This window comes from Bremia lactucae (genome assembly GCF_004359215.1).
Source record: "Bremia lactucae strain SF5 chromosome Unknown BlacSF5_NotPlaced_4_SHOA01000001.1_737238bp, whole genome shotgun sequence".
NCBI classification, from domain to species: domain Eukaryota; phylum Oomycota; class Peronosporomycetes; order Peronosporales; family Peronosporaceae; genus Bremia; species Bremia lactucae.
In genome coordinates this window covers 640,204-667,119 of record NW_027152016.1, presented here as the reverse complement: position 1 = coordinate 667,119, position 26,916 = coordinate 640,204, and the positions used below count along the sequence as shown (strand labels likewise).

The window sequence follows — 26,916 nt, the reverse complement described above, 5'->3', positions numbered from 1 at the left end:
ATTCGACGAAATTGTTAGTGTCAACGTGTGCAATGCAATTCAACAACATTCGTGAACACTCAACAGTTTCGGCATTTCTATTGAGGTGGTCGAATATAGCTCACAAACCATTCAAAATAGCTTCGTTATGTCGACAATACGGGCAACGGGCAATGAACGAGACTCTTTAGCCTTTTTTTAATTATATCCATTTGCCCAGACGTCAACTTAATCCTTGCCGTCCTGGATGGCAGTCAATAAATGCAATTGATCCGATGCCAACATATTTGAATTCTTTTCACAAAAATTGACAAAGTCTCGCAACTTCATTCTGCTTTCAGGTGGACAAGTTTTAATCGCAGTCTGGACCTTCGGATGCGTCAGAATTTTCGTCAACGCCACCACGAATTTGTGCGAAAATGGCGGTGCAATACGTGCAAGCAGCATCGTGATAAAATTGCGCAGTAGCGCTTGGTCAAGCTCCAACGTGTTCGTAAGCACAAACTCCAGTACAGGCAACACGTAGCCGCTCGTGATCATAAAAACCATACACCGTAACGTCTCTCGTTTCAATTCCAGTGCCTTGACTGGATTAATGTCAGGATGTAGCCGAAGAGACGTCACCAAGACTTCAAAAGAGATTGGCCACTGCGCAACGTGAAGCTTTATGGACGCTTTGAGTATTTGAAGTAGACTGGGAAAGCAAATGTGCAGAGGCGTGCTACTAAAGAATCCTGGCGATGTCAGAATGACCTCCAGCCAGTGCAGTACTCCTAACGACACAACAGGGACAGCCATGACCGAAATAAGCTTGTCGACGACTCCCGACTGATTCATCTAATAGATTAGACAGGACCTTAGTACATACGTAAACAATGCGTTGAAACTGTATCCAACGACTTACATTATAGCCAAGAGTGTGGTCCGATTTGCAAATAACTGACGCCTCGACAAGTGCTTTCTTCGTCGCGTCAACACCATTCTTGTCCACCTGGACCTGTTTCAACGAGTCTTGGACCCCTGTTTGCAGCAAACTCCGGTCATCTTTCGTAGACGCTGCGTAAGCTAGCAGATATACGCAATTTTGAAGAAATGCCGGCGACATCGAGTCAGACGGATTGAATACTCGATCAAGAAGACTTGACAAGACCTGAGTACATCACCAAGCAATTAGCATTCTTGACATAGTTACACCAATTCCACGAGCATGTAAAGTCGTACCATCGGGTCACGTAAATAAGCTACAGGATGTGGTGCCGTTGACGTTTGATATACTTTTGCCAAGGTTTCAGCACTTAATTCGGAACATTTTTTAGCCTTAAGAATTGATAAGATTGCATCACAAAATGCCGAATTCGCGTCGTAAATGTATCGACGACGCAAGATGTGAAAAGGAACGATTTTTACGCCAAATCGACAGCTTGCTGTCTCTTGAAGTTCTCCACGTACGCGGTTAAGCTTTGAGCGAACCATGCGGATGTGAACATACTCGGCGCTAGTTGTGTCTGCATCCTTTTGCCTTGTGTACAATTTGTCGTCCATTGAGCAAAGCAATTCTTGCGCATAAACGTACGAGTGCGACGACTGGCAGCATACTTTATTAAGAGCTGCAATATCTTCGACTACTTCTTCTTCGCTAGCAAATGGAATCTAACCAAAGTCACAGCATCGTAAGTAACTCGCTCAAACAAACGAGATCTTAAAACTCACTTACTCGGCTAAAAGCGTCCACTAATACACCATTAAATACAGGAAAGAAAGCGTTTGCACTTGTTATCGATGCAATCTCCTTGTGATGACCTGCCTCGGAAATCCTTCGAATCGCATACTGAAGTAACGTGCACGTCTACATAAACAAAGCCGACATGATACAATTAGTACCTGTTGCGCTCACAAATATCCACTAAAGGTCTTTAACAACCAACCTTGTGCGTTTCTGCCAGCTCAATGAGCATTAATCGCCACTTTTGATCATGAAGCATCTGGGTGAGCCATTGAGGCTCGACCGTCGACCCGCTCAGTACATTCGATACGAGCTTAGGGTCGTAATTTTCACTAATAATGTCATTTAAATGGCTGTATAATATTTCTTCCGCAGGGTCCCACGAGGCTCCACTATTGGCGACAACTGCACCTTCATTTACATCAAACGTCATTTTCTTCTCTAACGCAGTCGCTGAGCCTGGGAGTGAATCAAGCCACGAAGCCACAAGTCCAATCATCTGCGCATGACCACGGTACGACGACGACAGTTTTTCAACCAGAATTTCGGGTCCATTCGATTCGGTATGAGCTCTTAAGAAACCATTAATCACTGCCAATACATTCGATTCCATAATAGCATCCGTCTTTGACAACTCTTGCAACAATCGCGTTGCTTCTTTTCCATCTTCCGTGTCGTTTTCTTCAATATCTTTCAAAATAATGGTCTCTCGATCTTCATCATCCCAGATAATTAGTTTTTTTACCATCTGACGACGGCGTTTTCGATGACTTTCCATTGCTACGTGTTCTAATTTGTGCTTGGATCTCTTTTTCTTTTTTCGTAAATGACTTGCACTCTCTTCTTCCGTGGCTTCGTGTTGGCTCTGATTTTTATTGTTCCCATGTCCCGTATTCGTCTCGACCGTATTAGTTTGTCCGCTCTCGTACTTCATTGCGGCGTCTTCAGTCTTTTTCGTCTTGCTACCATGGTGGTGCTTGTCCGGAAGTCCAACGTGTGGCTTAATTTCAACCCCTTTTGGTCGCTGCCATTGCGTCTTGCGGGTCGCGTGATTATAATAATACGGGCGCTCGTTCTTAGGGTCCCAAAGTTCTTCCCATTCAGCTTTCTTCGACGCAAAAAGGATTGCTTCTGCGCTACTAGGCTCTTCCGCATCGAATTCTGCAGGCTTTTTCCATGCGCTCTCCTTCGTACAGCGGTTGTAGTAGTACGTTTGTCCTTCCTTCGTCACGTGCGCGCTCCAGACACTTGTCATCGCCATGAAAGGTCGAAAGCTCGTACGATTGGTCAATACTGGTAATTGATAAAGCTTAGCAAATGAAAAGCGTGGGCACTGTTAATTGGATAAAAGTAGAAATGCGGGATCGACCGCGACAGTGTCGAATATTCTAGCAAAGAAATGTCGGACGACGAGAAATTGCACGATGGCTACCACGGCTGGATGAAGACCATTCCAAAGACGTCGCAGGTGAATTTATTACGATGATTTGAAGCCGATTTTGATTGTGACGGCTACAAATGTGTAAACTACCGGAAAATGATAGGATTTTACTCCTGCGCGGATCGACAATAACGAAGCTGTTGCGGCGACGAGCGACTCGACCTCGGTCTGGAATAGTGCTGGCACATGGTACGCTGTAAAATTCGATACAAGCGAATTTGATTTGATTTGACGGAGAATTGTGGGGAGTAGGGAGGAACGGGACAAATCTGAGTGGGCTCGCGAGCGTCTAAAACATCACATCTTGGCCTCGTTTAGCTATGAAGACGAAGCTCAAGGATTGTCTGTTAAAGCTACGTCGTTTGTTAAATGCGATGGCGAGGCAAAGGTATGACATTTTAGAGGCATTTTCATGGTATTGTTTATTAAAAGAACGGTATGTTGTTTCGTAGGTTGTCTTTAGTCGGGGGAAGAAACGCTGCGGCTACGACTTGTCAATTAAGTTTGCGTGGGAAAGCGGCGATGATGTCTCGGGCCATGTCGAGCTTCAGGACTTTGATGATACGTGTGGTGACGAGTACGAGGTTTTCGTAACGTCAAATGGAAGTGGTCAGCGTGATCTTGCCGCCAAGAAGGCAGTGATGGACATGGAACCAGAATTACGCAAACTCCTTGCTCTTTGGAAGCAGGAATTGTTGCAACAATAAAATCAAATACTACAATTGTATTCACGTCAGCCGTGTGGTTATGTAATATGACCTGGGGTCGAGAAAGACTTGAACTGAAAGCTTCCTCGCAAATTTTCTTTCCTAGGTGCTGCTTATTCAGTTGCTCACGCTAAATGCTTTCATGATGTTGTCAAGCATCGTCCACGTTAGTGTTTCATTCATTCATGCAGCGATTGCAATCTCTTCCTCTTGATGAGCTCAATGCCACTAGTTCTATTCAAGAGTTAACCCTGCTGCAACACTCGTAGCTTCGTACTGCATTGGTCGTAAATAATTGGCCTGCTACGCAATTTGAGGGCTCCTTCCTCTAAACTACCGCTTTTTCCACACACTTTCATCGCTGTAGTAGAAGAATATTAGGACATTTTGCTCGACACCACGAAGAAGACGATCTAATGTCTACTACACACGGCACAGCAAGGTAGGCTCGACGCATTTCATAAAATAGTCACAAAAAAAGAAAACGACAATTTGATTCGGTACCGTTTTGACGATTTCAACCAATTAAAAACGTGACAAAGTTCATACTTTTGGCCAATGAGTCCACCCAACTCTTTCCCTAATGCTCTTGAATGTTTAGCACCCGCGGGGCAGGAATGTCAAAGAGGTTTGGTGCCGTACGGCCAGCGTAGAATTTCACGAGCTTACGCGCTTCATCGGCCACAGTGTTCGCATTAAAGCCAAAGAATTCTTTCAGCTGCGCAATTGTAGCCGACGCCCCAAAGCGGTCCAAGCCAAAGTGTGAGTGGGAGTACGTCGCCCACCCAAATGTAGCCGCGGCTTCCACACTCATGACGGGAATTCCTTCGCCCAAAAGCTCGCGCTTATACTCAATCGATTGCTCATGAAACCGATCAAGACACGGCGCCGAGACAATGCGGACTTGGTACGCGTTTAATAACTTGGCCGCCTCAATTGCAAGCGATACTTCCGATCCAGAAGCAATTAATATCACATCCGGTTCCCCGTTAAGTTCTTGAATCTCGGCCCCTTTGCAAGTATTCGCTACAATATAAGCTCCTTTCATCACAGCCTCAGCTGTCGAGTTGGCAAGATTCGGAAGCCCTTGACGAGTCAAAGCTAGCACCGAAGGCCGGTCGTGACTCTCCACAGCTGCAATATACGCACCCACGGTCTCATTGCCGTCAGCGGGACGGTAGACGTACATGTTGGGCATCGCGCGTAATGCTGCATTCATTTCAATGGGTTGATGCGTCGGGCCATCTTCTCCTAAAAAGATCGAGTCATGCGTGGCAATGTAAATCACTCCAAAGCGTGACAAAGCACTCAGACGAACAGCACCCATGGCATACCCAATAAAGTTATAAAACGTCGCACAGAATGGACGCACGCCGCCATGAGCAAAGAGACCATTCGAGATGGCAGCCATGCCGTGTTCCCGTACGCCATAGCGAATGTAGCGGCCAATAGGCGTGTCTTTTTGAAAATCGCCCGACATGGACAAATGCGTGAGATTGGATGGAGTGAGGTCAGCCGAGCCACCGACAATCTCCGGAAGTGCGGTTGCCACGGCATTCAATGCAATTTCCGAGTATTGACGCGTAGCTTTCGCAGCGTCTTGTGGTGTGTACGTGGGCAGGTGTTTTTTCCAATCCACTGGTAGTTTTCCTTCCATTCGACGCGTAAATTCGGCAGCTTCTTTGGGATACTTGTGCGCGTACGTGGCAAAGAGTGAATTCCATTGCTGCTCGTACTCGGCACCCGCGATAGTCTTATCGTAGTACTTCTTGACTTGCTCTGGCACGACAAATGTCTCGGATCCATTAAATCCATACTTTTCCTTCGTCGCTGCCAAATCTTCGGGTTTCAGAGGGGCGCCATGTACGGTGTGCGTGTTCTCGAGCTTTGAACCAAGACCAATGGTTGTATGAATCTTAATAAGGGACGGCTTATCAGCCACGGCTTTGGCCGTCTCCACAGCTTTTAAGATCGAAGCATGATCGTAGTTCCCATCTTCAATAATCTGTACGTGCCATCCGTACGCTTCGTAGCGCATTTGCACGTTCTCCGTGAACGAGATATCCGTGTGGCCATCAATGGTGATCTTGTTATCATCGTAGAGTACAATGAGCTTTCCTAAGCCCAAGTGGCCAGCGAGCGAAGAAGCTTCCGAGGAGATCCCTTCTTGCAAACAACCGTCGCCACAGATCACAAACGTGTAGTGATCAACAATGTCAAGACCGTCCTTATTAAACTCCGCAGCCAAGTGTTTCTCTGCAATTGCGAGGCCTACTGCATTGGAAATTCCTTGTCCCAATGGGCCCGTGCATATCTCGACCCCAGGCGTGCAAAAGTTTTCCGGGTGCCCTGGCGCTTTCGAGCCCCATTGCCGGAATTTCTTGAGCTCATCGATTGGCATGTCGTACCCCGTGAGGTGAAGCATGCTATACTGTAGTGCACACGCATGGCCGTTTGACAGAATAAAGCGATCGCGATTGCTCCATTTGGGATTTTTCGGATTAAATTTCATCGAATTGCCAAAGAGCACGTGGGCCATAGGCGCACAGCCCATGGGCGCACCAGGGTGGCCTGATTTGCCAGCAGTAGGCTGATCGGCCGATAGCATACGGATCGTATTAATGCACAGCTCATCGCCAAAACGTGCCTTCTTGTCCACGTGGTCAGCCATAATTCTAAAGAATATGATTTAAACAAAAAGATACCAAGATGTTTAAGAAGAGAAAATATCAAAATGATATTCTTGGCGAGTTCTGGACCGCAAGCTTTGTGACTGGTCAGGCTCTTAACCAATCATACATCCCTATGATGTATCTTAAACCGTACTTCGTCTACTATAATAGGGGTAACCCCACCTGATTTTATGCGTGTCATAACCAATCGCCTATGACGCTCGAGAAACACACCTACGCGTTGTTTGATAATCGGTATAGTTTTTAATAATGGCGTTGGCGTCAGTTATCTGACGCAGTCTTTTGCGGTATTAATCGCAGGTATTTGCATGCTGGCTATTATGTGAACGTGAAAAATAGCTCCGTGCTACGGCAAAGTTTCATGGACAAGAAAATTGACGTGGCGCTGCTAAATGCAGATCTGGTACTATCTTTAATAGTACAGATTTATACTCACTGCACTTGTCTAATTATTTGAATTGCATGTGCCAATTCTAGATTGCCGGTCCTCTCCAGGTACATGCTGCTGCCATGCGTGCGCTCCAGTCTGATGCGTCCAAAAGTCTAACCACGCGTAGTCTGCACGCCGAGCTAGTCTTTAACATGTCAGGGTCACGCAACGTGTCGGAATCTTTTAAGCGTTTTGGTATCAGTGAAAAGACCACGTCGATCGTAGTCTGCGTATTTGACGCGGACGAGGCGATATTAAAAGAGGTGGAGGCAAATGTAGAAGGCATACAGGTGCCTTTTGAAGAGCTTGGCGCTTCCCTCACCCATCAAGACAATCAACTCATAATAAAGGCTTACAAGATTTCGGAACTGGAGCTTACACAGTCGTCACTCGTCGACGCAGCTACATGCCGAATAGCGACCAAGAGCTACAGCAAATAAGAAAAAAAATACAATTTGTAAATTGTCGTGTAAAAACCATTATTGTATTGTTCATCTTGACGTCACAAAATACAATCATATAGCTTGTTCAGGTTAGCCATTTCAGGTCGCTTGTCGTTCGGGAGCAGTGCTTCCGTTCGTTTGAGGACATATGCGATATCTTCCTTTTCCGTGCTGGAAAGTAACATCATGGTCATGTTAAAACGCGGCACTTTTGTTAGCTCAACGGCAAAAAATCGCGCAAATGTAACGCTCTCATTTGACACGACAGAATTTTCTGTTGACACCAATACAGCTTCACGGAGAGCGTGAAAAATCTCACATAGCATCTCCGACTCCATTCCACTCTTGAATATTTTGCATAAAGTAGAAGGATCGATCTTGCGCAAATAGTTGGCGCGTAATGTGAGCAGTCGACGCTTTTCCACGATACTTCCCCGTAGTGCCAATGCTTTCCAGATACGGCCAAATTCATACGAAGTCGCAGGTGCTTTCTCCGGAAGCTTGGGTAGTAAGACACCCGAGCTTTTACTAGCATTTGTAACTTGTGATTGAGATGATATTGCGTTTGCAGAACAAGGATAGGGCAAGGCTTCATCGGACTCGTGTAGCTTAATAGACGCTTTCGCATGAATCGACGGCTGTTTTGATAAATTTGAATTGTCCTTGATTTCAATCGAAAACTTTGTTTGCTTCGGCGAACGCTTGATTGCCGTACGTATAAGCTCTCGCGTCGACTGAAGCTGTGTCTGAATTTGACGATTCTTTGAATCGAGTGTAGCAGCGCGGTGGAAATCAAGCAGTGCGAGTCGGTGCCTTCCTAACGCGTTTCGAGCCGTTCCTCGACGCATATATGACTTGACGTGCGTCGGATCGCTCTTTACAGCTTCTGTGCAGTCGTTTTCTGCATTAATATATTCATGAATTTTTAAATAAGCCATAGCGCGATTCGACAGAACGACGGTGTTGTGCGGATTGTACTCAAGACAGCGAGTGTAGCTCTTAATAGCAGCAACATAGTCCCCTTGTTTGTAGTACGTGTTCCCATTAATTCTCTCGAAATCCTCTCGATTCTCTAAAAGTGGTGACGAAACTGAAGGTTCTTTTGTTTTTGCCTTTTGGCATTTGTATCCTTTGTCATATGTGTGTGCATCCAGTGATTTCGTGCTGGTGCTGGTACTATTGATTGTTTCATCACTAAACTTTAAAGTTACAAATGTTGCCTCTCGAGGTGGGGGGACTGCAAAATTAGTCGAAGCTCCTTTCCGCACTTTTTCGTTCTTGCTGATTGCTTTTTCCCACGCATACAGGTCCGACACATGATCCTTTACCATCGACAGAGTACTCGGTTCCATCGCTTGGAGAACGAAAAGATTGTTTATATTGACAGATTATAATCAGTATTTAAATTACATTTTGGTATTTTAATTATTAGAAGCCTAACAAGACAAACACGAAATGGATGGCAGCTTAGCGTGAAGGCGATTGGAAGTCAGAAGTTTATTATCTTAATAATAAGAGGAAAGGATTTAAAGGTAACTTAATAATGGCAACGATAAAGTAAACATGAATTAGGCAGAATACACTCGCTGTGGGTTTGCGACACACAGACTTCGTATAAAGAGTTGTACACATGGCTCCCAATTATCGACGATATATGCCAATATGAATGTCTTGTATTAAAATTTTGAGGAACAGGGGATTAAGGCCTAATCTACTTCAGGAATTTAAATTGTATGTTTGTTTTAATGATTTATAAGATTCTCTTTTGATTAAAATATAAGCTGTTACGCAATTCCTTCTTTGTGATATTCGGAAATCATAAATAATTGTACTAATAAAAGAAATGTCAGTTATCATAGTATCCGTCCAATCCAGCGGCTATGCTAAAAGTAAGTTTTGTATTGCACTTCGCAGTGCATAGACGTCCTTGCATCACCCAGGAGGCTCTGTGCTGGAGGAGCATGGAGTCACGGTCACCCAAGGGACAATCAGCAACGTCCTGAAGCGTTCTGCAGAACTGCTGGGTGCAGCCAAGAGCGATGCAGCCCTCCTATCCAAGCGACAGCGTGTGGTTTCGTACCCGCTGTCGGAGGCGGCTCTTTCTCGATGGATTGTTGAGTGTTAGGGTGTTGTCAACATCAGCGGAGGAAAAAGCGGAATCGTACATGAAAACGCTGTATCCATCGGTCAAGGATGAGGATGCACCCACTATATCAATTGGTTGGTTTCAAAAATTCAAAAATCGCCACGGCATCTGCATGCACCGTCACGTTGGCGAAAGCGGATCTGTCGACGTCGAAGCACTGGAGGCGTGTCTGCCGGAAATCTGAGCTCAATTGGACCAGTACAACGCCGCCGATATCTACAACATGGATGAGACCGGCCTATTCTACCGACTGCACGCCGATTCATCGCTTTCGAAACACCAGCTAGAGGGTTAGAAGCAGAGCAAAGAGCGGATCACGATGACCATCTGCTGTAACGAAGATGGATCCGACAAGCTTCCGCTGAGAGTCATCGGAAAGTTCTTCAACCCACGCTATTTCAAAAACGTGGACCACAGAAGCCTGGGCGTTGCCTATTACGCCAACAAGAACGCGTGTATGACTCGCAACGTGTTCAAACTATGGCTGGAAGCCTTCGACAAACACGTTGCTGGTCGCAAGGTCATCCCAATCCTCGACAACTGCTCCGCGCACATTAAAAAGGAGGTGCTGGCAGTGGCCGGAATCACTCGGGAGAATACAGCGCTGTTGCGCACGCGCTTCAACCGCCAGCTCCTGGAACGACTTGAGAACAATCAGCCGGATGCAGCGAAGATCAACGTCTTTGAGGTGATTCAGCTGGTGCATGTAGCATGGATTCAGGATGTGCAGCCTGAGTGCATCCGCAACTGCTTTACGCACTGCAAACTCCGGACCTCCGACATAGACAACGCTACAAACGCCAGCCTGGACGTCCCGCAGGCAGTCGTTGCGGACCTCCAGAAAAAAGCTTAACAACTTTATCGCAACCCGATGTCCATCAACTTCCTACTTAACCATCCCGACGAAGAGCAGGTGAGCTACACTACGACAGAGGCAAAGATTCTCGAGAGCGTTCAAGTGCCGGAGTCAGCACATGGCCGCTACAGCTTTGAGGACGATAGCGTGGCCGCACCGCCTGTCCCTCTTTGGAATGCTGCATCGATGCTTGCAGAACTCTAGACTTTCTGGTTGCAGCAGGAGACTGGAGAGGAGTTCTTAAAGATGGTTCAGAAGATGCAGGATCAGGTGAAAATCTTCAACAAAAATCCCTTCAGCAACAAACTCTGGACATTTTTTGTGTGATGGTCACTTAGCGGTAGTATAATATTTGTACGGCGGAAAATCTCTCTGGCCTTAATAATTATTATCTAGTAAATTTTTAAAAATTTGGCCTGGGCTCACCACGGATTTATTTTTTTACAAAAAATAAGAGAGTTAATTATATTAAAGGATATTAAATTACGGAGACTCTACTGTAATTAACATATTATCTCAAAAATAGATAATATTAAAAAATATTACTTTTCATGGTAATATTCAGAAAGCTTATCCATTGAACGATCTAGACCATTATATCTACTTGCTCCGCGGTCCAGTGAGCGCTGGACGCGCGCAAAGAGAAAGACAGATATGACTTTATTACATGTTCTGTATAAGTTTATGGTTAAATTAGTATTAAGTAGATAGATTGAAAGAACTCAATAACATTTAATACAGCTTTTAATCAACCCCCTTCAAAGCAAGTGCTCTAAAGAGAGTCTTCCTCTGCACGTACTAGTGTACGTGAAGTGACGTGAGGCACCACTCTCACTGAGGCTGTGCGAAGTGGATTTGTACTGAAGCAGTACAAGTCAGTAGTGCCCCGTTACATCTGGTAGCACTTTGTAGTCCGTCGAAGGACCACAGTTCCATCATCTAACATGGACATGTTACATGATAATGGGAATACGCATCATGTTTCGCGAGATAGTTACTCCTTTCTAATTGACATAGAAAGGAGTGTGGTCGAACGAATGAAATCGACCGTAGGAAACGATGCCATTTTGGCCATGCTGTCCGGTTTGAACAGAGATGCCCTCCATTCAACCGTCGCCAAGTTCATACAACATGAACTTGACGAGATGAAGGAAAAAGTAGCCTTGCTGAATCAGCAAGGCTCTCAACAGGCGGAACTGTTGAGATTACAACAGGTACAGACCCCTGTACCTGGGATGACGCAAACGCGTCGTCCCGAAACTCTAAAGATCGACATCTCAAAATATAGGGGAGTCGAAAAAGACTCCCTTTTAAGATGGTTTGTCGAATTAGACGATGCCATAAGGGCACGTCACATTATCGACGATCAAATGCAAGTCACATTTGCTCAGTCAAATTTGACGGGTCGTGCCAAAACTTGGGCACTAGGCCTTAAGTTGCGCAACCCATATGTCTTTGAATCGCTAGAGGCTTTAAAAGCCCGGCTCAAACAGACGTTTGAATCGCCTAGGGCTGAGTTCAGAGATCAATAAGAGCTTCTGAACCTCAAACAAGGCAAGCGTGATGTGCACGCTTATGCCTAGCACATACGACTCTTAGCGAGTTGTATCACAAACAACCCAGTTCATGAACACACGCTGATTACGGTGTTCATGCAAGGTTTTACAGATGATCCCGCGAAGATCCACCTGTTCCGCTTGGAACTGGATACCGAGAGGTACTGAACGTAATGATGGACCGGATGTTAAAAAGAGCAACGGTCGCGGGTCCGACGTTGTTGCGATATGGCAACAGCGAGGCTGACCTTAAAAAAACGATCGGGCGCAACGCCCTACTGATCCAGCAATCCTAAGAAAATTTGCAAATATCTTGACTAAAATTGATTCAGACACACAATCATCAAGTGTCTTTGCACCTGGCGATGAGGTACACCTCATCACCTTGAAATTAAAGTGACAAATGATTTGTCACTTAGGGCCCTGGTGGACTGTGGAGCGTCGAATAAATTTATTGTCGCCAGTCGCTAGAGGGTTGTAGGCTCAAATATGTTGAGCGCGACATCCCTCCAACGAAGGTGACGGTGCATCTTGCGACAGGCGCATCGATAAAGTAATGAAACGCGTAGTGAAATTTCACTACACGTTAAAAGATTTACAGTACGACGATGATTTCATCGTACTAGATTTGGATGACAAATTTGATGTCATCCTAGGTTTACCTTGGCTCAGAAAATATGAGCCAAGAATCAGATGGCAGCATCGATCCGTAAAGATGCCTGCCACTTGTTCAACCGATGGCCATCCGATGAACGTCTTGGAGCGTCCACAAGCGTGTGGATTACTACGAGTGAGCGCGATGGCCTCACTTGCAGTACGGTCGTTAGTACGACTGCACAAGATCACAGCGTGATAAATAATCATCCTCTGGAGTCAGCTACCGGCGGCTTTGCGAATGCACAGGCAGCGCCGAAGGTCCACCACTCGAATAAGTCGAGTGGATTGAGACATGAATGTACGCCTAGCGGGCTACATTCAAGGAAGATACCGATTGTCCAAAGGGGCAACACAATGATCCTAGTTCGAGTAGAGAGTCGACCGTAGAGGACCCGACTGTGATAGCACAATTACAGTCGGAAGACGTTGAAGAATAATCCTTCACGTACTTGAGAAGAAATCTCCTCAATTAGTTAATCAGAAGGTGACTAGACTTCAGCATCTCGAGGGATTGATCCCTCGGTAGCCTGTGGATAAATCCCAGGAAGAAATCGAGACATTGAATGTCTTAGTTAATGACGAATCAAGAGTAGGCGCTTATTCTTTTGATCTGTATGCGCCTCCGAAGTAAATTTTGGAATTGAATATATTACCAACCCTAGACCCTAGCGGTTCTTGCGTGGTCTGCGTAGTGGCAAAGTCAAGCAGATCTGGTACTTTTCATAGATGACAACTACGTTGCCGATTATTGGTCGGCAATACTATTTCCTGAGAACGAACGGGCTATGCAGCTCTTTGATGAGCGAAAGTGTACTCGATGAAAAAACTCGGATTGAATGTCTTACGTCCCAATCGTGGGAGTCTTTAAAGACAAACCCTTTATATACGTATTTAATAGTATCGAAAGTATGTCTTCCCTGAATCAGTATCTTGCGAGTTGCCTGAGGATAAAGGTACTCGAACACGAAATCGACCTAATTTTAGTTTTTAGTTTCGAATATTCTGTCATGAAGCAATTTCTATTGCCTCGTGATCAAGTATTAGCGATCGACAAATTCTTTGCAGATCGCTTGACAGCGGGCGATGTGAAGGAGTAAACTCCCCCACATGGCTTTCCGACCTTCTGTCGGCGTAAAGCAACAGAAGGATGGGTACATGCGTTCAATCAATTGAATGATGCAACGGTATCGGCTCAAAGCCGAAATTTCGAAAAGACGTCGTCATTGAGATTATGTCAAACAGTACTATCTTTACGTCAATGGATCTGATGGATAGATTTTATCAAATCCTAATGCGTGAACAGATATTCCGTTCACAGCAGTAAGTACTCTTATCGGTATGCTATGGGAGTGGCTAGTAATGCCGCAGGAGCTTAGTAACGCCCCTGCAACAATCAACAGATGCGTAACGAATCTGTTGAGACCGGTGCGAGAAGCCGCACCGAGTTATTTTGACGATGAATTCATTCATAGCCGGGCCATGGACGGAAAGACGTATGTGGAAGTTCATAAAACGCAAGTTCTTCTGTTATTTACACTTATGCGAAAGCATAAGTTGTACGCAAAGCTCAAGAAAAGTATATTCGCTGCAAGCGAAATACCACTTCTTGGGTGAATCGTCGGTAAACACGGCGTGCGCCTGTTCCTGAAAAGATCAAGGCAATTACCTACTAGCCAGTTCTGTTAAGGTCAAAGGACTTAGAAAGTTCCTTGGGCTAGCGGCGTACTTGCACAAGTACTCACGGAATTATGTCGAAATGACAGTGCATTTTTCCTCTTTGTTGAAGAAAAATGTTTAGTGGTCATGAAACGCTGATTGTCAGCGTTCCTTTTAGAATATCAAGCAAAGCTTGATGCAATGGCCCATCTTGGCGATTGCGGACCAAGACCGATAGTTTCATATGGTCCGTGACGCCAGCGATTTTGCATTCGGCTTGGCGTATTTGCAATATGACACAAACGGCGCATGCGCGTCGTCTGTCATAAATCGCATCAGCTCTAATCACTAACCAGCGCATGACAAGGAGCTCTTTGTTATGAAATATGGACAGGCTAAGTTTAGGGTCTATCTCTTGAGAGATAGACCATACATTGTTTATACGGGCCATGCGTCTTTACGCACAGCCGTAAACAGTCCACACCTCTTGCAAAATGGCGAGTAGGTTGATTTTCTTTGCGGAGTACATTTCTCCGTGGAGTATAAACCAGGACGACTTAATGTCATCGCTGATGCCCTATCCCGTCGACCCGATGTGCGCATAATCAACAGTGAGCAGGCCACAGTTGCAACAAGCAACAGTGAGCATAAAGTCACCGCCGCAACAATAAGTGTTCAGTCGAGAACATACTCGACGACTTAGAAGAGCCTATCAAGAAAATAAGGCTCTTAAAGGATGAATTGCCTTAGAAATCAGACCCAACAATTCTTAAAAGGATTGTCGAAATTGTATTGATCCTCAACAGATCGATTCACAACACGCAATAGGTTACTGTATTACTCAGCCATTACTGGCGACACACCTCGTGTCGTCATCCTCACCCATAATTCTTTGCGTTTACGCATCATGTATGAGTATTACAACGCACCAATAAGTGGTCATCGTGGACGTGAGAAGACCTATCGCACGATAAGTCGCGCCTTCTACTGGCCACGCCAGTAAGAGTTCGCTTGCAAAATTTGCGAACGGGTGAAGCCCAGTTTTTCATCTCGTGCTCCGTTACATCCTCTGCCTGTTCCGACAGAGTGTTGGCCTTCCCTATCTGCGGAGATGTCAATTTTTTTATTATCGAGAGTATTGTTGTTCATATTAGAATTTTTGTTTTCGGTAATAGTATTATTGTTATTACTGAGTCTGTCCACATCAATCTTAATAAACCAACAGTGGTATCCTTCGCATTGGCCTTAGTTTAATACGTGATGAGCTAGAGCTAGAAGGTTCTTTGCCCGAGCGATTTCATCCTCCCTTGCATAAGAGTCACTTTCAAACAATGTGGGAATACGTGGGTGGCGTAAGCCAATCACGAGAAATGGTGTATGCTTTGTAGAAGTATGTACTGAATTATTGATAACAAATTTTACCATCGGCAAGAACTCGCTTTAACTATTATAAGAGTAGACGTATCTGCGAAGTATCTTTTCTAACAGACGGTTTGCCCGCTCCGTCTGACCATCTGTTTCAGGATGATCAGAAGTTGTCATTTTCAACTGTGTTCCAAGTGATTGAACGCAGTTTGCCAAAATTATGCTGTGAATCTAAAATCTCGATCTGATTCCAATTTGTGGGGTAACCCATGGAGTCGGAATATCGTGCCGACAATAAACACGAGCACAGCCTTTGGCTGTGATCGACTCCGGCAATGCAGCAAGATGTACCGTCTTGCTAAAACGACCAACAAACACAAGAATAATATTACTCTTGTGATTGTCTTCGGAAAATACGAAGACGAAGTTCACAGTGTAAGCCTGGCGCCTTGAAAACAAAAATAAAATCGAGTCAGTACGTAATTTGCTGTTGGCTAGAAAAGCAGCAGCCCGTTTCGTTAAGGATTCCATCTCTAATGCGGTGGACCGGCAGAAACGAAACTCTGACAAAAATGGAAGAGCAAACATGCTTTCATTTGATGTTAATGACTTAGTCCAACTGTATACGGAAACCTACCAAAAATGTAGTGACGAATGTATTCAGTAAAAAATCACTGCTTAGGTGTATCGGCCCGTTATGTGTACGACACCGCAAACACGATCGAGCTGTCTCATGGCATGCGTACGCATCCTACGTGTCATGTAGGGCGTCTCCGCCCAAACCATCAGTTCGAGGCTTTTTTAGATTCCGGATTTCACCGGAACGTTGAAATCCGGAATCGAGGGCATCCGCCAAAGCGTGATGAACTAGACAATCCAATCTTTCCTCCAAGGAAGAGATCTTCTGACGAGCTGTCACTAGCATGTTTTTAAGGGAATGATGTGTCCTTTTGTTTACCAATTGATCAGTCGCAACGTGCGCATAATCTCTCAGCCGATCCCGAGAAATATTATCAACCGCTGCCCATGACTCGTGGTGACGGGATCGCTCGTGATCAGTGTTCTCCCTCAAATAATAAAAGGTATTATCTAAATCACGATGTTGATTCGGGTTCGTCAAACGAGGCAAACCCGATTTTTGCCACCCTTCTCATCCATTGACGGATTCGAGTGGCGAGAAGCGTTTTCTTGTTGAAAGCTTCTCGGACTACCGTGAGGTACAAAAGGTGCAAGCGAGTTATCTCGTTCGTTGGCGAGGGTACTCACCCTCGATGATTGTCGGAACCTCGTTCTTAAATGATGTTCGACGTTCCGTGTCTCGTCCTGCAGTACGAGAAGACCCATCCTCTTCATGAGAAGGTCCATCGAAGAACGATCGCTTCCCGCGCTTGCAAAAGGATTCGAGGCTTTCAATCCCTTGACATACCTCCTAAGAGATGAGCGTCTTTCATTGCGGATCTTAAAGAAATATGCTTCCATCGGGGCATGACTTACACCTTTAAAACAGAATGGGCATGAGTCCTCCCACGAGAGGCAAGGAATCCTTGCCATCTAGGCAAACGGTGCAATTTATAGCGTGTATCGACTAGAGTCCAATTCTCAAACTGTTCACGGAAAGCATTTAGCTTGTCAAGCCACAGTTTACGGCCTATGTCTTGAGCATTCCGTACAAAGGCTGTCCAAGCTTGGAATATAGGTTTGACATCCTTTGCCTGTTTAGAAGAGTGCCACCGATGCCGTAAAAAGGCATCGATAAAGAATTCTGTTGCGTTATCACCAGGCTTGTGAAGCTTGGATGAGTCGAATAACGGGATAGGATATCGATCGTTGGTCATACCAGACCAATCCTTAAAAGGCAACGAAGACCTATTTTCAGGAGCGAACGCAATGTCGTGCGGTCCCTCTTCTGGTGGCTCATGTTAGTGTCAATGTTAAGTTGGCACTTAGAGCGAGCGACCCTTAAATCAATTATATTCTATGATGCAAACTAGCACCACCAGCAGCACCCTTCCCTTCACGACCATTAGGCTCCTGGTGACGCATACTAACATCACCAGAGTGATCATCTCATTATCAGATGACTCCCCACCAAAGAGGTCTGATGAGTCGAACAACCTTGTCATCGCCTCATTGGTTGTCTTGCTAGAAACGAAAGGTTTAAAGGACTCGGCCCCGGTGATTTGGCGGCCTTCACAGTAGCCACTGACTCGGGCAATGACGGTGACTTGGACCAGTCATCTACAATTGGTGTAGCAGTTGGCTTGTCACCGTCACATGCTATGCCATCAACAGAGAACATATTCCAAGCACCTCCAATGGGAGTAGAAAGTGACGTATTTCCCACAGTAGACGAATTAGTGTCTACTGAAACATTCGCATTTCCAACAGCTGCACTGATCCGTACAGCGGCCAGCTTTGCGGCTTCACGGGCCACGCGCACAGACTTATTAGCCGCCATGTTAATTTTGATCCAAACCAATAATGCTAATAAAATCGGTATTTTAATTTGAACCAATAATGAAAAATTACAGGGAAAGACATAACAGTATATCCTGTCACCTACATCAGTCGCTACATAGTGACTATTTATTAAGGGGGTAACGGGGTGTCCCATGACATAAGTATTATTTCATATAAGAGGAATAATAAATATTATTTCATATGAGAGGAAATAAATAAAGAAGTACAACGTTTAAATCTTTATTAATTTTGACTTAAATAGTTCCAATTTTACCAAATTTGGTAATATTGATGCAATAAGGCATTGGGTTTTTTAATTGGTTGATTTAAGTCTTAATGAACCCCACCAATCTTTATATGACAAGATTGTGCTGTGCGCAAGGAGGCGCCATACTTAGTTAGTTAGTAATTAATAAGGTCAGTAGTAGATAGAAGATCGTTAAGTAGAAACTAAATGTATAAATACAGTTTCACTTTACTCTATTTTAAAGCCTTATGTAGACCTTTAAGCTAAAGACCCTTAGCTTCATAAAAAACCTGCCTCTGTACCTTTGCGTACGTAAAGTTTCGAGGCACCTCACCCACACAGTAATCAGTGTAAGGTTAGCTAGTACTGATCAGTGCCCCGCTACACCGAGTCTCAAGCGCTAAATATCGGACAGTAAAATCGAAATCGCAAGGATTGCTTGTTTGTTTCTCAATGAAGAGATTGTTCCTTTTATCCAAGGACTGGAGGATGAGACAATGCGTGATCCCCTCCCCTGAGCTGGTAGACGCAACGATTAAGACGAGACGATGCACAAAAGCAATCAAAATGGACAATCGTGCGGTATTGCATAGCGAAAGGAAGGAGAAAGATGACTGAATCTAAGAAGAATGTTGCACCAAGTAAAGGTAACAGGTGGACATTTGCTGCAAACGGTGGTGATGATTTGAATGACAATATTTGGATTCTTGACACTGGAGCAAGTTGTATCTAGTCCGTGATGTGTCGATGTTGACTAAGGCTGAACGTTGTGCAAACAGTAAAGTGGCTTGACAGCCGGATAACACATCGTTACAAGTTATCAAAAGCGGTAAAGCGCGCTTACACACATCTGTTGATGGTGTATACTGAGATTGAGTTGTGTGCTTATGATTCGCCGCAACTGACAAGAAATTCGGTGTCGTATGGCCGTTTGGCAGACCACGGGTATCTTCTAGGGCAGCCAAATGGAAGATACGCTCTCTTAAAGAATAGATCTGTGGATTGAGAAGTAACAACGAGGACCAACAAGGTATCGGTAATATTGGGATGAGCGCGGTAGCCACTATTGAGTCTGGGCGACCGGTGCAAAAGGGTACTCTAATGTACTTCCACCTGCGTTTTAATCATCTAAGTTTTGACGCAATAGAACGTCTGGCGCTTACGCCACGCACTGGAATCGAGCTGCCGGGTCATGAAAACCCGCATTTTTCAACGTTTGCAAAATAAAAGCAGACACGAGCCGCTCAGCCACAAAAGGACACCAGTTAGAGTGCACCGACGGATTGCGTCGGAGCTGTGATTTGTAGGAACCTCAGGGGTCCGATTACACCGCGCAATCGCAAAGACAACAGGTATCTGGTCAACTTTGTGGTGTGCAGGACCAATTATTGTCGTGTCTTTTGCCCAGAACAGATGACCAAGCTGCAAAAAATTTGAACATTTTGGTCTTTTTTGAGAAGCGTTACAATTGCGGCATGCGTGTGCTCCGTCCAGATGGTGGCGGAGAATACAAAAACCTCAATTCTTTTTCTTGTAAGACTGGAGTTGCACGGTAAATTACAGAGGCTGGAAACCAGGCTGGAAATGAAAGCGGAGTGCATGCACCGGACGGTAATGAATATGGTTCGCCGCATGATTTTTTCGTGTGATCTACCACTTTCCTTTTGGGGCGATGCAGCCGAATAGGCGGCTTACTTTTCGAACAGGATGCCAACCCGCTCTAACCCTAAGCGAGCGTCTATAATTAAGATGTTGACTGGGAAGTCGCCAAGGCTGGTGGATATTATCGCTTTTGATCGCAGTGTGAGGTGTATCGTGATACTAAGAGGCGCTCCGAGGTTGGGGTTGTTAGAAGAACGATGAAACGAAAGATTTTTGCGTTCGTCTTCCGCGTGATCGTACTGTCACTACTACACGCCCCAGCCGTCAAGTCAAGACGCTGACTGACGAGGACAATAAATAATTGGTAGTCTTAAGTAACGAGGCTGAGAATGAATTACAAGTGCTAGCGCGCACGCGCCAAGATCAGTACGCCGGTGCCGATCGTCAAATGACAGTGGTGACTCAAACTGGACAGATGGAAGGTCCAGCTGAGGCGCGTCAGGATAAACTGCGTGCTAAACCTTTTGAGAATGAGTACGACATATTACAAAAAAGTCGTTGCGGTAAATGGAGGCGGACATGGATAATTCTATTGTTTTGAAGCCATCGCGTGAATTTTGTAAAGGCAGTCCTTGCTGCCGTTCAAGTGGACTACTCGCTAGCATCTGGTGATGTGGTGAACGCAAACCTTTCTGCCGTCTCGCAGGTTCTTTAATCTGAATTAGCGCATCTACCCGATCCAAAGAAAATATTCTAAAGGCGATGTGCAGTCGCGACAATTTTTTTATGGGAGCGCGCTAACCATGATGAGCTTATATCCTTGCGTGCAATCAAACATGGAGAGTGGCCAAAACAGAACTTGGTGTACCGCGTTTGCACACTAGGTGGGAGGTACAAGAAAATACGCACAAGTTACGGAGGGATTGAGCTTTACAAAGCAGGTCTTGTTGCGCGTGGAAATGAACATTTACTTGGTGTCTATTTTTGCTGACTTTTGCCGCGGTGTTGGACTTGACAAGTGCGGACGCTATTTTGGCAATTGCGTGGATTTGGCGTACCCCGGCTCGGCATTTCAACGCGCCAAGTGCTTACGAGCGAGCTGCTAAAGATATGGCGTTAATATACATCTCCATATTCCTGAAGGAATGACTTTTACGTCGGAGGAGTTGCCCGAGTATGGTGTAAATTCCTCCAAGGATCTTTGTCTTTGTTTGGAACGAAGCCTTTATGGATTAAAGCAGGCTGGCAGGCTATGGCACCAGCTCCTCCATGCAACGCTGGTAAACATAAAATTCGTGCAATGCATTGCGGAAACATGTTTGTATATTAAGTCTGACCTAAAAGGAACTACACTAGTTGGCACATATGTGGATTAACTGTTGGTGACAGGGACCAGTGACCAGCATTTTGATATACTTTTCTCGCAGATAGCATGTCTTGAGCTGAAGGACCTGGAATGGCTGAGAAATTTCTTGAAATGCGAGTCCAGTACAATTCCGAGTCAGGTCACAAGATTGATCAAGCACCAACTATCTTAAAGTTACTGTCCAAGCATAGGCTCGATCAAGCGGACTCAGTGCGAGCTCCAATGGATGGAGACCTTTTAGATAGCGATCAAACTGGAGGAGGATCGCTATAGTCGGCAAATGGGCCTGACACACATGAGCACCCGACCATCAATACATTTCAGTCGCTGCTTGGAAGTTTGCTTTGGATTACTTGCTGCACGATACCGCGCATTATGTAGCCGTTCACCGTGCTTCTCGTTGTGCGCATGCACCGGCAATTGGAGATTATAAGTTAGCGAAACGCATTGTGCGCTACTTCGCTGGAAGTGCTGATCTCAATCTTTCCATGAATTGCGACGGTGGTCCAAATTCACCGCTACGCATCGAGTGTTTTACTGGTGCTGATTTTGCAGGAGATAAGCGAGATAGAAAGTCCATAAGTAGTGGAATTGTCCGGATAAACGAATTGATCGTGGGATGGGATTGCAAGAAGCAAACGGCAGTGGCGTTGTCAAGTGCTAGATCGGAGTATGTGGCTGCATCTATTGGCGCCAAAAATCTTCTCGGTTTGAAGGAGTTGGCGGGATTGATTGAATCTTCAGGTTGCGCTTCCCATGATCATAAAAATGGACAACCAAGCTATTATATAAAAAGTGGTAAATGAATCAAGTTCAAGGCAAGCTAGAAATGTGGACGTTCGCCTCAAATTATTGGTGATAACTACAAGAAAGGCACATTTAAGTGACCTATGTGACTACGAACGACATGCTGGTAGATATACTGACCAAAATCCACTCCAAGCGCCTCGACTACAAAAATTACGTACTCTCGTTAGACTTGAATATGGGGTGATCGCTGGAGAGGAGTGTAACAAGGCACTACTGACTTCTACTGCTTCAGTACAAGTCCTCTTCGCACTGCTTCAGTGCTCACGTCACTTCACGTACACTAGTACGTGCAGAGGAAGACTCTCTTTAAAACACTTGCTATGAAGAGGGTTAATTAAAACTGTATTTGTATGATAATTTCTTCTTGTCTATCTACTCCATACAAACTTAATCATAAACTAATACAAAACTTGTAGTAAAGTCTTATCTGTCTGTCTCTTTGCGCGCGTCCTGCGCTGACTGGACTGCGGAGAAAGTAGATATAATGGTCTATATCTACCAATGGATAAGCTTTTAAAATATTACGATGCAAAGTAATATTCTCCAAATATTCTCTACCTTGTAGAAAATATATAGTTCACAACCTTAAAGTGATAATTTCATGTAACGTTACACCCCATTACATAACCCCTCCCTTAAACGTCAATCACTCTGACTGTCATTCGATAAAGTGGTCACTATAAGATCACGTGCTCAAAAACGATTTTGATTGGTCAGAACCATCATTTTTAATTTTAATCGCATGATAAACAAGTCCATGCGGTGTGCGGCGCCTTCGGCTGGTGTTCATGCAGCCACGAGTGACGCATTATTGTCTCTCGCAGTAGACGTTCCGTCTGCCGTAGTATCGTCTTATCCCGCAACTCTAAATGTTGCGGCTGCAACGTGGTGAGTCACCACCTGAATGTGAGGTCGACTATGAGTGCGAGTCGGATGAAGTGGCCGACTCGGGGAGAACAGAACTGTCGCCTGATCTTCGTCAGATTGCTGACTATGAGCCTTTAAATGAGAAGGTTCAATCGGATGGACGTACTAATAGCGTTCGCTATAGCGAGCGGTGAGAATGATTCCTCATCGCCAGCACCTTCTCTCGTGCCGACACCTGCACATACTTCTGTGCGTGGTGATGACGATGGCGTAGCCATCGTAATAAATGCTCTTGTGGTACGCCTGCTTCAGCTGGTATCACTCGGGAAAGCGTAGAGAATAAAATATCTTGTCTTGGCCCTGGGAAGAAGCTTTAGCTTTTGCTCGAACAGTTAATTAATAGCTTGTCTGGAGAGAATACTCCTCACAGTAAATATCCCTTATTTATTGCGATAAAGCTGCATGGCTTGATCCCAGCGCGAAGACTTTCGCGCTGAGGAAGATTTTATCGTGATGCTAATCTTACGAATCGATGGTACAGTGGCAACAACAAACGAGATGAAATCTCGTTGATGCAAGCCTGGAGCGCGTTCATTCGCAATGTCAAAGAATTTGGGAGCGAAGCCTGGTTTTAAAGACTTAACGCGATTCGCGTTAAGTTTAAAAACAAATTCCAACCGGTCCAAGGTATAAACTGCATCAATTGTATCGTGAGACAGGACTTCCATGCCTCACGTAGGATGATCCCTATCCGTGGTGTGTTGACAACACGAAACGAGTAAAAGGGAATGTCTATTCTTTTTTTCGCCCTAAGAAAGGGCTCGGATCTCTATCGGATGCGCGATGCGATTGACGTTTTGCAATCATTTTACATGCGCCAGGAGCGCGTGTTTTTTATGAACCTTTTGATCCATCTGATGGGTCTCGTCATACTGACAGACGAGGCCCTCAACGTAAACAACGAGCTGGAAACGAGGCTCGCAGCTGTCATGCGAAGGAGAATAAACGCGCCAAGGAACCAGACAACGTATTCGTTGCCCCTTTACATCTCAATGGTTTAGAATACGTTTCACAAGGAAACGTTGACCACCGTGGGAATCCACCAATGGTTGTGGTGGTGGAGGAAAAATTAGTTGTGACCTGTGTGTCGGATCTAGAGTCGAAGATCGACAAACTCGATTGCTACCTCCATGTATTGGAGGAGAAGCTTGAACACGAGCGCGGTAAACGTCACTCGTTGAAGCAGACGGTGCGAGTCACTATATCGACACGTTTTTCCAACCGTTCGAAGAGTGCGTACTCAATGTTGGAGTACGAACGCAAAATTTCACGCTCTTCGTGATGAGCTGTCGTCAGCTCATCGTGGTTTAGAGGATCTTTGGATCCGTCATGAGCATCTTCAGATTCAACATGTGAATCTGGTTCGTGACTTACAAGAATCTTTTCGGGGATTCTTGAAAAGGGTGCTAAGATCCGTCCTCCGAAGAGACCGCGTACTGATGGTACGGGCGGAGCCGACCAAAGTGCGACGTAGGATGTGTTCCAATCCTACGTGGCAATTCTATTGTGTAGACATTGCCTCTACGATGAAGTACATGTTAAGGCCCAATGAACTTGAGCTGTAGCATACTGCTACACACATTAGTGACTACTCGCTTAGGTAAGCTTACCGTAGAGAGTTAGTACTAGGTCATTAATTTTAAGAGGAAACACGTTAGCTCTTCCATATTTGTCTGCGTCCGTTGCTGACGGTCCAATGCGTTAGCAATGGAATCCTGTACGAAACGGATTACTGAATTTCGAAGCCAGCAGAAATTCCTCTACTGCTCATTTGTTTTGTCTAGTTCAGTTCGCTTTGTTCGCACTGCCATGAGATTTCTCTCATCTTTGATGTTGATTTCTTCGACATCGACATCATTCGCGTCGTTGGTAACTTCGACGCGTGATGAGCCTGAGCCACAAATAATTTTGCTTGTGCGAGTGCAACCCTCCAAACTAGAGGATCCCTGTAATTGGGTGGGTATGCGTTGTAGACGCATGCACGGAATTATCGATGGCTAATTGGACCATCGGTAAAAACTCGGTCCAATTCAGATACGATTGGACGTGACCTTGAAGTATCTCTTCGAGGACGCGATTTACGCGTTCCGTCTGACCATCTGTCTCGAAATGATCAAAGTTGACGTATTCAGCCGTGTTCCGAGAGATCGGACCACGGATTTTTAAAACTCCGCTATTATCGTGGAATCCTACCCGAGACCAGTTCACGAGGTAAATTGTGGAGTTTGAATACCGTGTCAACAAAGACACGGGCACAGCGCAGGGCCGTGATCGACTCTGGTACTGCAGCAAGATGTACCATCCTACTGAATCTGTATACAAAAACAAGGATTCCATTGTTTTTGTAATCGTCTTCGACAAATCCGAAGACGAAATTTATAGATACGGACTGCAAACCTTCTGCCAGAAGTGGGAGAGGTTGTAGAGGTGCACGGGATGAAGGTCTAGGCTTCACCAGTTGACATACCTTGCAAGCACGATGCACTTAAGCACGAACTGATACTGTCGGGGCCAGTACAAGTCGCGACTTACTGTGAGATAAGTTTTCCACGTCCACGATGCTCACTTGTTGGTGCATCATGACACTCATACATTATCCGCAAGCGCAAATCATTGATAGTTGGAACGACGACACGTGAAGTGTCGCCGGCAGGGCTGTGAAATTCAATAGGCCGTTGTGTATTGTAGATCGATCGGATGACGATCGATATAAAGCCGGTAATTTTTAAAGGTTATTGGATGGATTTATCAGATAATTCATTAAACGCAAAAGGTCCTTATCTTCTGTGTAGGCTTTCTTTATGTCATCATACAAGGTTGATGACGGAACACTTGAAATTAGTGTTGCAACAGTGAATTATTTTCACTGTTGGAATGCGCAGCCGACTCGAAATTGGGTCGGCGCGATGACGCATTTGCGACGACGTGAAGTCGTCCTGGTTTATATACCACGGAGAAATTATACTCCGCGAAGAAGGATAGCCACCTCACCACTCTTTGCGAGAGGTGTGGGCTGTTGACGGCCGTGCGTAATGACGCATGGTCCGTTCATATGATGAACGGTCTATCTCCGAGGAGATAGACCCTAAAATTAGCCAGTGCATATTTCATGGCAAGAAGTTCCTTGTCATGCACTGCTAATTCCGTTCAGCAAGTTACAGCTGACGCGATCAATAACAGAAGACGCACTCCGCACCGTCTGCATCGCATTGCATTGACGCACAGCCGATTGCGAAATCGCTGGCGTCACAGACGACATGGAATGGTCTGTCGTGAGCTGCATTTGCCAAGATAGGCGATTGCATCAAGCTTTGCTTGATACCTTCAAAGGACGCTGACAATTAGCGCTTCATGACCATTTCTCGTCTTTTTTAAGAGACGAGAGAGATGAACTGCCATCTCGGCATAATTGCGAGAGTTCTTGTGCAAGTACGCCGCTAAACCAAGGAACTTTCCAACTCCCTTAACATCGACTGGAACTGGCCAGTCGGTCATCGCCTTGATCTTTTCGGGATCAGGGCGCACGCCGTGTTTACCGACGATGCACCCAAGAAGTGGTATTTCGCTTGCAGCGAATATACACTTCTTGAGATTTGCATACAACTTATGCTTTCGCATAAGTGTAAGAACCTGACGAACGTGAGTTTTATGAACTTCCACGTCCGTCTTACCGTCCATGGCCCGGCTATGGACGAATACATCGTCGAAATAACTCGGTGCGAAATCCCGCACCGGTCTCAACAGATTTGTTACACATCTGTTGAATGTTGCAGGGGCGTTACTAAGCCCCTGAGGCATCACTAGCCATTCCCAGAGCATACCACTGGGGGTGCTCACTGCTGTGTACGGGAT

At 45.3% G+C, this 26,916-nt stretch overlaps 6 protein-coding genes across 6 annotated transcripts; 3 read left to right on the top strand and 3 right to left on the bottom strand.

The window, feature by feature from the left end:
* Positions 1-207: 207 nt before the first annotated feature.
* On the bottom strand, positions 208-2,963 carry CCR75_001174 (uncharacterized protein; the record flags this gene model as incomplete). The annotated part of the gene is made up of 5 exons (XM_067959279.1): positions 208-816; positions 884-1,129; positions 1,201-1,629; positions 1,694-1,825; positions 1,905-2,963. The coding sequence occupies 5 exons, from the start codon at positions 2,961-2,963 to the stop codon at positions 208-210; spliced, it is 2,475 nt and encodes an 824-aa protein (XP_067823697.1).
* Positions 2,964-3,101: 138 nt separating this feature from the next.
* Positions 3,102-4,330, top strand: CCR75_001175 (uncharacterized protein; the record flags this gene model as incomplete). The annotated part of the gene is made up of 4 exons (XM_067959280.1): positions 3,102-3,170; positions 3,247-3,332; positions 3,396-3,531; positions 3,596-4,330. 4 exons carry the CDS (start codon positions 3,102-3,104, stop codon positions 3,848-3,850), a joined length of 546 nt encoding a protein of 181 aa, XP_067823698.1. The 3' UTR covers positions 3,851-4,330.
* A 100-nt stretch (positions 4,331-4,430) lies between these two features.
* On the bottom strand, positions 4,431-6,521 carry CCR75_001176 (uncharacterized protein; the record flags this gene model as incomplete). Its single annotated transcript, XM_067959281.1, has 1 exon — positions 4,431-6,521. The coding sequence occupies one exon, from the start codon at positions 6,519-6,521 to the stop codon at positions 4,431-4,433; it is 2,091 nt and encodes a 696-aa protein (XP_067823699.1).
* A 215-nt stretch (positions 6,522-6,736) lies between these two features.
* CCR75_001177 (uncharacterized protein) lies at positions 6,737-7,452 on the top strand (the record flags this gene model as incomplete). Its single annotated transcript, XM_067959282.1, has 3 exons — positions 6,737-6,777; positions 6,844-6,946; positions 7,021-7,452. 3 exons carry the CDS (start codon positions 6,737-6,739, stop codon positions 7,411-7,413), a joined length of 537 nt encoding a protein of 178 aa, XP_067823700.1. The 3' UTR covers positions 7,414-7,452.
* Positions 7,360-8,768, bottom strand: CCR75_001178 (uncharacterized protein; the record flags this gene model as incomplete). The annotated part of the gene is made up of 2 exons (XM_067959283.1): positions 7,360-7,400; positions 7,487-8,768. 2 exons carry the CDS (start codon positions 8,766-8,768, stop codon positions 7,360-7,362), a joined length of 1,323 nt encoding a protein of 440 aa, XP_067823692.1.
* Positions 8,769-20,409: 11,641 nt separating this feature from the next.
* Positions 20,410-20,676, top strand: CCR75_001179 (uncharacterized protein; the record flags this gene model as incomplete). Its single annotated transcript, XM_067959284.1, has 2 exons — positions 20,410-20,495; positions 20,565-20,676. 2 exons carry the CDS (start codon positions 20,410-20,412, stop codon positions 20,674-20,676), a joined length of 198 nt encoding a protein of 65 aa, XP_067823693.1.
* Between the last annotated feature and the right edge of the window lie 6,240 nt (positions 20,677-26,916).